This window comes from Vicia villosa, unplaced genomic scaffold (assembly GCF_029867415.1).
Source record: "Vicia villosa cultivar HV-30 ecotype Madison, WI unplaced genomic scaffold, Vvil1.0 ctg.001177F_1_1, whole genome shotgun sequence".
NCBI lineage: Eukaryota > Viridiplantae > Streptophyta > Magnoliopsida > Fabales > Fabaceae > Vicia > Vicia villosa.
The window spans coordinates 41714-55556 of NW_026705518.1; the positions used below are offsets into that span (position 1 = coordinate 41714).

At 31.8% G+C, this 13843-nt stretch overlaps 2 protein-coding genes across 2 annotated transcripts; both read left to right on the forward strand.

The window, feature by feature from the left end:
- Positions 1-44: 44 nt before the first annotated feature.
- LOC131633785 (uncharacterized) lies at positions 45-1730 on the forward strand. Its single transcript, XM_058904471.1, has 2 exons — positions 45-306; positions 1239-1730. The coding sequence occupies exons 1-2, from the start codon at positions 121-123 to the stop codon at positions 1632-1634; spliced, it is 582 nt and encodes a 193-aa protein (XP_058760454.1). The 5' UTR covers positions 45-120; the 3' UTR covers positions 1635-1730.
- A 5032-nt stretch (positions 1731-6762) lies between these two features.
- LOC131633787 (uncharacterized) lies at positions 6763-12921 on the forward strand. The gene is made up of 7 exons (XM_058904473.1): positions 6763-7376; positions 7990-8042; positions 8280-8372; positions 8498-8721; positions 9339-9405; positions 12196-12306; positions 12501-12921. The coding sequence occupies exons 1-7, from the start codon at positions 6929-6931 to the stop codon at positions 12525-12527; spliced, it is 1023 nt and encodes a 340-aa protein (XP_058760456.1). The 5' UTR covers positions 6763-6928; the 3' UTR covers positions 12528-12921.
- The last annotated feature ends 922 nt before the right edge of the window (positions 12922-13843 follow it).

The following is a 13843-nucleotide window of genomic DNA, read 5'->3' on the forward strand; positions in this document are numbered from 1 at the left end:
CGATAAAAAAAATTATCTTATAAAACTCTAATTCAAGAGCTTTTAAAAAGTTTATCATCAGAAAAAAGAGAAAGAGGAAAAATCGAGTAATTTGTAACCGGAGAAGAAGCGGCTAAGGAAATGATAACGAGTTGTGTTGGTTGGGCACCACCGTCATCTTCGCCGTGTTCTCATTCTCAACCTAAGCTCCACCAAATCCAACTAAAACCATCTTCGTCTTCATCATCGCTTTCGTTTTCACGCTCATTTCCCTCTTTACCAATCTCAACCACTACTCTCTCTCCCGTAAACCCTACCAATTTCAACGTAAGTTCCTTCTTCCGCTTCTCCAATTCAGTTTTTCCCCCGGAGATTATGTATCTGATAGTTTCAAATTGTTACAAGATTCAGTCAATTTTCACTGTTAAATTAATCTTAGAACTTTAGAAACGGTTAAATTGAGTTTCTACAGATAGAAGAAGCAAAACTGTTTGAAAAAGAGTGTGTTGCGACACTCTATGTAGGGTAATTTTTTTTTGTGGTAACACTAATATATGGAATGGTAGTGTTCTAAACGTGAGACGACCTTCAAAGTTAGCACTCCAACATTCTAGTCAGTGAGAGAATAATGAGTAATATAAGGATGAGTGAGGATTTGAATATCTTACAATGGCGTACTTTCTCTCTTATATAGTGAGAGTTGTTAAAACCATTTGCGAAAAAGAGTGCGGCTTGTAGTGCGGACAGCCGTTCGATTGATCTGGATGGTGGGTGATGCCTCAATTACTTGCATTAGATGAGAACGGAGGAACACATGTTCCGCTTTGCCTCTGGGCCTTCTACCTTAGACCTTGTGAGCGGCCTAGAACAGATAGGTTTATACATCTGATACACGTCTCTAATAATAAAATCCGATACAAATACTCTAATTTTTCTTGGTTTAATTTTATTTAATTGCTACATTCGTAATCCCATAACTGTCTTAGTTTATATGTGCAAAAACCTTATAAGTTTATAGTTTTTTGAAGAAGACAAGTTTTTGCAAGACTGAGATGCAGAGGTTGTTGATTTTATCTTATGCGGGAAGTTTTTAGTTAGAATGTTCTTGATTATTTCAATTCTTTCTTTTTCTATGCGCACCTATCGGAAAGTTTATCCGACCTACCTGTGTAGAGAACATTTCAAATTCTGAATATTGCTTATTTCTCTTATGATTGATTACTTGAGTGAAGAAAAGTAATTCACTTTAACATCTGTAGGGTTCGTTCATTCGAGCTGCTTGGACCCGAAGATCTCGAGGTGAAGCTGAAAAGAGACCCAACAGGAAATCATGGAAGCAGAGAACTGATATGTACATGAGACCGTTTTTATTAGATATTTTCTTCTCAAAAAGATTCGTTCACGCAAAAGTGACTCACCGGGGAACAAGCAAAGTGATATGTGCCGCCACCACAAACGCCAAGGATCTTCGAAACTCTCTCCCATCCTTGATAGATCCCGAAGCTTGTAGAATAATTGGAAAGCTTATTGCAGAGCGATCAAAGGAAGCTGATATATATGCTGTTGCGTACGAACCGAGAAAGAACGAAAGGATTGAAGGTAGACTAGGAATCATCCTTGATACTGTTAAAGAAAACGGAATTCTTTTGGTTTGAGCTCATTCCTGTAAACTTATGTTGGTTTAGAAATTGACATCTTGTATGTGTTGTTACAAATTTTATTTAACTGTTATGCATCTTCTGTTATGTGCATTATGTTCCTGTGATTTTATGTTAAGTTGTTTACACTGTGGTAGGTGGGATAGAGATATAGAGATATATATTGTTTAAAGTTTGAGAGAAGAAAGGATTTTGGGATTGTTTTCAAGGTTCTAGGAATTTGCTTAGAGTGGAGTATTAATTTTGTCATCAAAATTATACAGTGCTATTAATTTGTTCTCTAAAACTATTGAATTGCAGTAAGAACTGGTGTTTGATTAAGAAGTTTGGATGGGATTAAGATTTGACTCCCCTGCTAGATATCCATTGAACCAACCTTATATTTATTTTGAATATATTTGTTAAGAAAAAGAATTATATGTTTTCAATATAAACTAGTTTTATATTGATGTTCAATGAGAGTTTGGCATTTTGCTATTATTTCTAATTTCCCGAACAAGTTTAAAACGAGCTTATGTGACTATTTGATAAACTTTTATTAAATGTTAATGTAAAATCGAGTTCATTTCTATCTAACAGACTCTTATACTTTTATTATTGATAAAATGATAAAGAAATTATTTATCTGAAAGGCTAATTAATAACCTCTCTCTTTTGAAGAAGATTAACTTTAACTTATTCTTGTTTATCTTGTATTTTTTTACTAGTCTTGTTTATCTTGTATTCTATGTTAGAATTTTGGGCCACAAATATGGAATATTATATGCGTTAGAGTTATTATTTAATTAGTCAAAATTATAGTGGTCAAATAGTAATAAGTTTGTGGTTAAAAGCATAAATGTTATGAAAGATAAAGTTATTGTGTGGATATCATAAAGTTATTGTGTGGATATCATAAGTCAATATCTAATTTGATGAGAGACCAAATTAGAATATTGAAAATTGAAAAATAATCATAAAATTATTTATATGAGTTATGATCTTCATTTGTGGAGTAATCGAAACATACGATTTATCAAGATTCCCTCTTCATCCCCATCAGAAGAGATTAAAGGAACCTTAAGAAACTCTACAAATCGGAAAATTACATATCTGCAAACCTTCAACGATTTCAATGACAAACTCACTTACGCTTTCGCTTTCATTCTCTGATTGAGTTCTGGTATAAGTTTAAGGGAAGTGAGTCGATGGCATATTTTACTCATAGGGATTAGTTTAAAGTTATGTTCTTGACTTCTATATCGATAGAAATCATACGATTATAAACAAAACCAATAAGTAGTATAGAGCCACCTATATCCGATTCTATTTAAATTTTAGAATTTTTTTAAATTAGAATTATAAAATTGGGATCCTTTTTTGGTCTTCCAATTTATATAAGGCTCATTTTTATGTTGTGAATTGTAATTCATAGATGGAAAGCTCGTAAAATCAGGGTCTCAATGCATCAGCCATATATGTAAAATTAATTTCATGTATATATTTATCTTATGATAAGGAGATCTCAGGATACAATACATATGTCTTTATAGCTATGTGTATATATGCAACGCTTGCATTCATGCGTGTTATAACATTCGTCACTCTTTCGTGTTGGGCCTGACTTTTGGGAGGAGCAAGTATATTGTGACGAGGTTTCACTACTTGAGAGAATTTGTTAATGAAGGAATATTGAGATTCGAATATTGTAGAAGTGAAGACCAAATGGCCGATTTGCTTACCAAAGGAGTCACAATTGAATTGTTCAAGAAATTGAAGAAAAACATGGATATGGGAGACTTTGAGCACTTGAATTAAGGTGGTGTGTTGTGAAAAATCAACAATTCAAGTATTGTAAACAGTTACTACATTTTGGTAACCGGATTCTGTTGTAATGTATTGTTGACTTTTGAAACAGCTGTAATCAGTTCCTTCCTTTTTGTAACTGGTTACCACTGTGTTGAAAATTAGTTTTAGAAATAGTTGTAACTGGTTACCAGAAAACGCTAACCAGATTACAGGTAGGCAATGTTATACATTATTTTCTGTTTGTTATTTCTTGTATCCCAATCAATTGTAATTTGTATAAATTTTCAAGGGATATCTCAACCAATGTTAATATGCATTCTCACCTTCAATTATACTCCCTCTGATTCTTTCATCATCTCTCTCTCCACACTCAATTACTCAATTTTCATCAACTTTATGGTTCTAAGTTCTAACATTTCATATCATGTGTCATTAGTTTGAGTGAAGGACTGACTCACTTATATCGAAAGTACTCCTCATATGGTGGTGGGTAAGAGGTGTCATGTTGAAAATGTCAACGGCGGTACAAATGTATGTGTATGAAAGAGTTTCTGTTTGAGAGATAACATTGTTGATAGACTCACACTTGAGAGGGAGTGTTGAGAAAAACAAGTGTGAGTTGGAAGGGTTGAGAAAAACATTGTTGATATCACCTTAAAGTTTTGAGTGAATATGTGGCGTGTCTCTCTCATTCAAAAAAACTCCACAATATAAAAATGCTTCGTCATGTTAACCCATAATTTAATGACCTAACAATTATAAAATTACAATAACTATATTCTAATTTTTTTTCACAAAATTATATTCTAATTTATGTGTCAACTATTTGCACGTCATTAAAATTTTTATGCAAATTCAATACAATTTTTTTTACTATAGTTTTATAAAATAAAATCTATTTTTTTTAGTTTAACAATTTTTTTTTAAAATTAACAAATATAATATAAAAATATTGAATCAAGTTATATACCTATCTAAACAATTTAAAATTAAATATCTAAATACAAGTACAAAAAACTAGGAAAATTAAAATAAAAAAGAGATTAATCACCATTATCTATTTGCATTACTTTATAGAGGTGAATAAAATAAAATTTAAATTTTTTCTAGTCTATGATTAACTTACATTGTAAAATTCTTACTCCAGTGCATTTTAATTAAATTCAATAAAAAATAAAGTATTGATGATATCTTTTATAATTATTTAAATATAAAAAAATAAATATTTTTTATCACTTTCAATTTACCAACATATTTTTCTTTTTATTTATAATTAATTCATATTATTATTCAAATAAAATATTGACTATATTTGTCAAAAGAAATTCATAATAAATTATTATAATATAAATGTATTAATTATATTATTCATCTTTTAAAAAATAGTTAAAATTCAATAAAAAAGCAGATCTTAATCTAGTTAAAATTCAATAAAAATGCAAATCTCAATCTAGTTAAAATTAGTTGAATGACATAAAAAATTGATGTTAATGTATGTCGATTAAATTCATACATTTTTATTAATATGACAATTAATATTTATAATAAAAATATTTACAATGAGTGTGAAAGGTAACTTAACTTGTTTGAAACTACTCAGTTAAATGTTTAAAAAAATTAGAGGTCAATGATCCAAATTAGTCATGATAATTAGGGGTATTCGCGGTGCAGTTTGAGCAATTTTGACGAAAAAAATAATTCGAACCGCAAGAGAAAAAATCGTGCGGTTTGGTTTGGTTCGGTTGGCTTTTAGAAAAAAATCGAACCAAACTAAATCAAACCAATGCGGTTTACTTCGGTTGGTTCGATTTTTTACAAATATTTTATTGAGTCATACAAACACGTATAGATGACAACATAACTTTGTATTTAGACATTCATAAACTATCAAATAACAACAAAACTCGTCATATTTTGACAACAACTTTTTATTTAATATGTAAAAATTAAATTAGACAAAAGTGAAATAATAAACATCAAATAATAGCACAAAACAATATAAAAATTAGTATAATGAAAAAAAATTAGAAGAGACAAGAGATTAGTGAAGATGAAAAAGAAAAAACAAAAGAGTTGAGAGATTAGAGAAGAAGATGTGCGATAAAAACGAAACTGAAATAGAGAACATTTGCATATAAATGAAAAGGTGAAAAAGAAAGAATATAAGTAAGCAGAGATTAGAGAAGAAGAGGGAAGATGTATGTGGCAAAGAAGGCGCGATAATACTATTAGAGATTTGAGAAGATCGGGACTAAAATCATATGTATAAGGATGAGAAAATTGTTTGTAATCATAAGGCTAAGGTATAATAGGTTTAAGTTTGAGTTGAATGTGAGTTAAATATAAGTTAGGTTGTAACATAATGCGGTTTGATTTGGTTTGGTCAAATTTACAAAATACAAACCGCAAACCAAACCAAACCGTACAGTTTTGTTAAAAGATGACCAAATCAAATCTGAACCAAATGCAATTTTTTGCGGTTTCGGTTTGGTATAGATTTGAACACCCCTAATGATAACGTGATGGATTGATGACGATTTTTGTCTCACCATATCAAAATTTGAATCTGCGAACATTTCTCGTTCTCTTCCCCAACCTCTGATAGGATGAAAATTAAAAATTCAAACTGTTCCAAATGAGTTCGGGTTGAGTTTGAGTATCCCTGTCCAGAGTCGTCTCAAATTTTAAAGGTCCTATATAGGTTGGCTATAGCTATATAGGTTGGGTGCAATTTACTCGATCCAAAACAAATAGAGGCTTTATTTAACTACGATTTAACTAGGGGTGGCAAAATGGGTCCGATCCGTTAAGCATGCCCGTTTTCTCGCACTTTAGTGCGAAGTGGATCAAGCGTTTAGGCCCACACCCTCTAATGTGTCCGTTCTGCCCCACCTTGATTTTTTGCAGACGCGAACATTAACATAAATTTTTGTATTTTTAAGCTGAAAAGGTGCAGTGTCAGCAGACTTTGTCCGCCCACTGTCACTTTTTTTCTAGGGCAGATCTAGGTTTTAGGGTTACACCCCATTCTTAATTACCATACTCGTCGTCGTATTTTTAATCAGAAAAAATTCAAATTAAAATTTAAGCTCCATCAAAGTGATTTTTTTTTAATCAAATAATCACTTAATAATTTATCGTTAAAAAATAGAAACATTTTGTGTATGTTTGAATTAAATGATAAATTCATTTTTGTTTTGTTAGAACGGAATATACCGGTATAAAATAATCGAAATTGATTTGTAGCGGGATAACATAAATATATGATGGTAAATTATAACCACAAAATATTAAATAATAAAAATGAATCTGATAGACACACGATAGATACACACATCACAGTCCTGCAAGAATGAAAGTTAAGATAGATAGAAGAAAAACAAATAAGCTCTTTCATGAATAATCGATTATCATTCCCGTTCTTCTTCTTCTTCTTCTTCTTGTAACTGATTCTCACTTCTATAATTGAGAATTAGTTTGATTAATTCATTATTATTATTATCATGCGCACTCTCTCATTACCATCGCCATGTCTATCGTCTTCTTCTTCTTCTTGTTCTTCTCTTCACATCAGCAATTCCAATTCCACGTTCAATAATCGCTTATTCGCTTTTCCAATTTCTTCTTCTATATTTCTAACACCGCATTGTTCTCTCAAACAAACCAAAAAACAATCTACGAAGATCAGTAACACTACTCCGTCTCGGTTAAAGCGATTGTTTAACTCCAAAGGGGAAGATGATAGGAATGGTGGCGAGAAGAATCGAAGAAGAGAATCTGATAAACGGGAGAAGGATGAGGAGGAGGAGGATGATGGTGGCACTGCTTTGAAGGGGACAATTTTGGCCGGTGTTTTGCTTGTTGGTTTTGTTGGGGGTTTTGCTTCTGTTGGTTATTTTTACAGAGAACCTATCAACTCTTTCTTGACTCAGTTCTCTGGCTTCATTGAAGGTTCTCTTTTTTTTCTTATCGGAATATGTTAAATTGTTAGGTTAATGTCGCTTTATTTATACTTAGGTTACATTTGGAAATTGGAAGTGTTTATTTCAGTTTATGTTATCATATAAGCACTTATGCAAGCAAACTTAGGGCCTGTTAAGATAATTAGCTTAGTTAGTTATTTATAGGATAACATTAGTGTTTATATATAAATGCAGCCTTATTCAAGGGTATTCACAATCTGATATTACTTACAAGTCTATTGCGGGGATTGAAATAATGAGTCGATGTTAACAAACATTTAGTTTATTTTCATAAGCTCATAGAAATAGTTTGTGTACGTTGTAGTCATATGCATCTTATGGCATAAGCTATTATGAAAACACTCTTTTCAAAGAGTTTAGAAGAGCTTATTGAAATGAATTATGATACATTTGCAAACTTAGCTTATTTTCATAAGCTCTTAGAGGTAGCGGGTGTGTGTTTTAGGCTTATGCAAAGTTTTTTCTTATTATCTCTCCGATTGTAGAGACAACTCATATGTGACTTTTTAATGATAAGTGCTTAATCAAGTTGTTTATCGACGTGTCATCTTAATCTCTCTATCCGTTCTTTTGATGAGCAGGTTATGGTTCAGCTGGATATGCATTATTTGTAGCTGTTTATGCTGGATTGGAGGTATAGGGCATCTATCACTTTTCCTTATTTTCAATACTGCATCGCTCATAGTATATCTACTATGTGATATATCTTCCCGCAACTAAGGTAGCATTTGAAGGACAGAACATATACTTACCATTTTGTCTCCATATTCACATTTTCTTACTCTCTCTTCTCTCTCAAGCAAACACCTTTTTCCCTGCTATAGATTTGTAATGTTTCAATCTAACACTACTTTATTTAATGTTGTCCCAGATCCTTGCAATTCCTGCCATTCCCTTAACCATGTCAGCTGGACTTCTTTTTGGATCTGTTACTGGCACTATCATAGTCTCTATAAGTGGAACAGTGAGTCAATTTCTTCATATTCTATTTAAAATTATGAATAAAGTAAAGTAGAAAAAAAATTGTTGTCTGCTAATATATACTAAATGTGTGTGTATGGCTGAATCTAATATTTTAAGGTATTGTAGGTGGCGGCTAGTATTGCTTTTCTAATTGCAAGATATTTTGCTCGTGAGCGTATTCTAAAACTAGTGGAAGGAAACAAGAAGTTTCTTGCTATTGACAAAGCAATCGGAGAAAATGGCTTCAAGGTTGTGACCCTGCTTCGTTTGAGCCCGTTGCTGCCATTTTCTTTGGGGAATTATTTATATGGATTGACATCTGTTAAGTTTCTTCCGTATGTATTGGGAAGGTATGACGCTTATTACTGATCAATGCTAATTTCATGTTGAATTCCATGGTCTTTTCGAAACTCGAAGCAATTCAATTTTAGAATGAGCGTTTTATATTTCAAAATAAGTTACGGAATTTATATGTTGCCTGGAATTCTTGGGTAATTCATGCCAGAAGTAGAATTTACATGTTAACCTCTTAAGCATAAGTAGACTCTAAATTTTGATGTGCAATATCTACAACTTCATCTTGATTCATAGTAGAGTTTTTGTCGTTATGAAACATCATTAATTAGTTGCAGCAAATTATGACTATAATAAAATGAAGTTAAGAATGAAACTGAGAATATTGATGTTAAGTAGTAGATCTAATTGGAATTGATAATGCAGATCGCGAGAAATAGTGGATTGTTCAAACTCCGTTAGTTACATTACAGAGCTATAGAGCTATAATAGCTACTACTTGACAATACTTTGTATTAAATAGTGTATCTGTGGAACAATAGTGACTTGTTCAAATTCCGCTACACAATAGCGTTGTTATAGCCACTATTTGACATCATTGGTTTATTTTCAACTTTGTTTAAAAATGTACAATTCTTGTAAATTTCTGATTTAAAACATAATTATCATGCAGTTGGTTGGGGATGCTTCCAGGAACATGGGCTTATGTTAGTGCAGGTGCTTTTGGAAGAGCAATAATTGTGAGTTTGTAGTTCCTTTTGCCCCAAACTTTTTTCTATGGTTGACATATTGGTTATTCAATCATTATTAGAATTTTTGGCCCTCCATTAGCTTCATGTACTTTTCCCTCTTCTTTACATCCTTTCTATGTGCGTTTTGTGATTGAAGTATGAGATGGCGATAAAGGAAAAGACGATGATGCTGAAGACATGTTGTCATTACCGTTTCTTTTAAAACTTTGGCCTTTTATATGAATGAAAGTGAATGCTGCCGGTAGAACATTACTAGGGGTGTGCATGGATCAATAACCAAACCAAATTGAACCATATATATGGTTTGGTTTGGATCTTAAAACTATTTCTTTAAAATTGGTTAATTTTTTTAAAACCGGTTTACATGTGGATCGGTTCAGTTCTAAACCGGTTTCTCATAAAAACCAGTTTTTAATAAAAAATCAGTTTAAAACTGGTTTTCCTCAAAACCAGTTTTTTATTTTCTGTAAAAAATCAATTTTTTAAAAATTTAGGTATATTTTTTCTATGCTTGTATTTGCTACAGTATTTTTAAGCATCTCATATATAAATTATATTTATCTATCTGATATACTTTTAGGCAGCAAATATTTGATAATTTGTGTGCTATATCAAATAGACAATTGCTTTTACTAAGGATATTAAAAAATAGTCATTTAAATACTTAAAAAAAAAGCCCTTCTGAAAGAATGATGAGTGCTTGCATTGAAGAATTTTTACTAGTGTTTTATAAATCAAAGATGAATACATAATGGTTTTTGATAGTGAGTTTCTTTAAATTTGTAATGTTTACATATGGCCTTGTATTCATGGTATCCCAGAAATCATTGGATTGTTACCTAATTAGGGGGTCAAAAGCTGTCACTGCAATGGCTTCTTCACAGTTTTTGGTTACTCTGTTTTTTTTTTTTATAAAAATACATATATAACATTTATTTTCAACATTTATATTTGTATATGAGTTATATTTTAAATTTAGAATTCATTAATATGTTATTAGAGAAATTTGACTTTCATATATGTATATAACATAGGGTGAATCATGAAAAAAAACAAGCATATAAATTTAATATATAATGAAATTTGGGTATCCAATAACTAAACCACATTATTATTATGGTTACCGGTTTATATTTGGATAACAAAATGGATACCCGATTTTATATTTTATTATTTGGATTGGGTTTTAAAAAGTGGAATAGTTTGGATATCAATTTGGTTATGGATAACCAGTTTTTTTGCACACCCCTAAACATTACAATGAGATGTTCTTTATAGGCTTGCTAGAGGCAGAGAAAGAAAGAAGAGAAACTCGGAGTTGGCCTAAGTTAATGTACGAAGGAAGAGGATGATAAAATTTTGGTTATGGAGTATGATATTAAAGAGAAATGGTAGGATTGTTAGTTTCACAAATTAATTTAATGACAGATATGAAATTTTTTCGCGAGGATCAAAATTATACCTTTTATAGTAGATTTCAAGAACATGAGATGAAAGAAGATTTGAGAGTGATGGTTAATAGCATGGCTGATGGGTCATGCACTCATACTCATACAATATACCTGTTGGTATGTGGAAGAACCTAGGAGGTAGAGACATTAGTTGACCCACACACTTTTTTTATCAAGATTTTTAGTTTAAAGAAAATATCATACAAGTGGAGGTGAAACATTTCAATTCTGATTTATAAAAACAAGGGATATATATATTATACCAATTATAGGAGATTAAACTTATGAGTGAGTCATACGATGAAGTTATAGAAAATGTTTATTGAGCAGAGACACTGAAGAAAAACTCAAATTATCGACCATAAATTTGGTTATGTCTAGAAGGTTGACCGTGGAAACAATTTACTTGTGAATTGTGAGGACGAGTGGTGGAGTGATATCTGAAGGATATACAATAGTTGCACATGATTTTCATTGATATGGAAAAGGCATATGGTAGCGAGCCAGAGAATGTTTACGGAGATCCCTTAAATAGAAAGATTGCCTATATTCAGGATGTATAGAATATGTATGAGGGGACGTGAAGGTTTTCCGATTACTGTAGGACAGCACCTGGGTCGACTTTAAGCCCTGTCATTTTATCGAAATAAATGGGAGGTTAGAGATTTGGGGACAAGCTTTAGAAGCACACGGCTTCCATTTGAGCAGAAGTAAGACATAGCAAGCAGATTATAAGTATAGCAAAATAAGAAACAGCCCTACCTTAAAAGGTGAAAGTTGGAGATCTTATCATATCACAAGTCACACGGTTTAGATATCTCATGTCAATTGTTCAAAACAACAGACAAATAGGGATGTAAACCAAGTGCAGGGTGAGTTGCCTCTGGGAACTGGAAGTTCAACCTGAATTTGTTGCTGAGCTTGACTCAATGTTGGGGCAGAGAAGCATTACAAAGGATGGAACTACGGTACAGAAATGGAAAGGCATCTCAGTTAAAAATATAACATGGAAGGATGATGCTGTCATTCGTAGTCAATTTCTTGAGCTCAGCCTTAAGGACAAGGCTTATTCTAGTGGGGGCAGCCATCGTTGTTATTGTTTCTTATACAATTCAGCAAGGCTCGATTGATGTCGATCAAAATTACTCCCTCCATTGTCTCATATTAAGTGTCATATTTGGAATATTTGTCATTTTAGATTAGCAATGAAACATTGATTTTTTTTATACTAATATACTTTTTTTTTTTATCGTATGTCAACACACCTAATTACTCAACTAACATCATTGATTGCCTCTCTAATGTTACTGCTCCTTCTACCTTTCAGCAAGATGAATCTGAACTTAGTTCACTTGGAGGAAACAATCAGCTACTCACCCTTGGGCTTGGACTATTCGTCACCGCATTAGCTGCTACATATGTCACGAAACTTGCAAACGTATTACGTTATCCATTTCCTCTAATTAAATAACATGTAGTTATTTTTTGTGATATTTAATATGGGATTCCAAACAAACATCAAACTTTACTCTCGTAGAGCATCGATATCGGGACATATCTGTTGCATTATTCTCTCTATCATCAATCAGACTTTCTAGTAACTCATCAACACTTCATGTCATTGTAATGCAGGATGCTGTCAAAGACATCGACGACTAGACCCGGTAGAGGGTAGAGAGAAGAGGCAACCGACGAGCATTTGCGAACGAGGGCAGGTCCATATGACTGGATTGGATTGGGGAACTGATATCTGAGTAAATAAATATAAACAATGGTAGATGAAAGAGAACCAAGAAAAATGGTAGACCCAACATGCCCCTTGTAAATTACAATATTCTTATTGATGAGAATTTGGTAGGATCATTTTGTTCCTTTTGCATAGCTTCCTTAAATTGAAACAATGTTGCAATTCAAGTGTTAGTGGTGGTTAGTCTCATGTTGTTAGAAATAATGGAAATCAACAAATCAAGTACACAAAAATGGGCAAGGAAAGTATGAGAAAACTGTCAGTACTCATGTATTAAATTTCTCAATATAAATTGTTTTTAATTTATATTATTCTTTTATTTTTAATTTTAAGTACTTTTATATTTTTTTAATGTGTTTATGTCTATATTGGACCAAATGTAATTATGTAAGTGTATGTGGACAAAAATAATAAGCTTTAACAAGATTGAAGATTTTTTTATGTTGAGTAATTCTTAACCAATTTCATGGTCATGCAAATAAAACTTAGACTTGCTGACAACATTATCAAATGAATTTTGTATAATTAAGTATTTTTATTTTTTATAAATTGAAATTGTTAAATTCTTATTCTAAAAACCTCTGAATACTTGTTATACTAAGATATAAATGTTAAAATGAGCTAAAAGTCGACCAGTAACAAAATAATTTAAAAATTGATTAAAGTTTGTATTTTTAGGTAAAAAAATAAAAAGTTTTACAAATCTAGTTCAATTTCATATCTTAATAAAGAAATATAAAATAGTAATTATAAAAAAAAGAATCATAATAACAAGAAGACAAATATATACCACTTATCCGATTGGAAGGTCATACATTTATACATTTTGTGGGATATCTAAGTGCAAATGAGTGGAAATATGTTGTGGGTTTGATGCGAAAAGGAATCTATTCTTGTAGAGTCAAAACAGATGGCCAATAGCAACGGTGTGATTTTAGGTGATGGTTGAGGAAAAAAAGGTTGTACTTATAAGATGCTCTGATGCCAAAATAAGAAAGAGAATAAAGGTACAATAGAAAGTATGAGGTTTGGATAAAGTTTGAATTACCTTGCCCTATAGATGTAGAGGGCTATTTATATTATTCTCTTTAGTGTGTGACTTGGTCAAACTATATTTTGGGCTGGGCGCGTTTCCAGGGTCCAAAATATAGGTGATAGTTTGAACAAGTCTGAATGGATCCGGGCAGCCTGAACTAGCCGTTGGCGGAGACGGGAGAGTTATCATGCT

Coding starts and splice junctions, on each gene's coding strand:
- LOC131633787 (XM_058904473.1), top strand. CDS start 6,929: ATGCGCACTCTCTCATTACCATCGCCATGTCTATCGTCTTCTTCTTCT. Junction 8,043..8,279: donor CTGTTTATGCTGGATTGGAG/GTATAGGGCATC, acceptor ATGTTGTCCCAG/ATCCTTGCAATTCCTGCCAT. Junction 8,722..9,338: donor CTTCCGTATGTATTGGGAAG/GTATGACGCTTA, acceptor ATTATCATGCAG/TTGGTTGGGGATGCTTCCAG.
- LOC131633785 (XM_058904471.1), top strand. CDS start 121: ATGATAACGAGTTGTGTTGGTTGGGCACCACCGTCATCTTCGCCGTGT. Junction 307..1,238: donor TAAACCCTACCAATTTCAAC/GTAAGTTCCTTC, acceptor TAACATCTGTAG/GGTTCGTTCATTCGAGCTGC.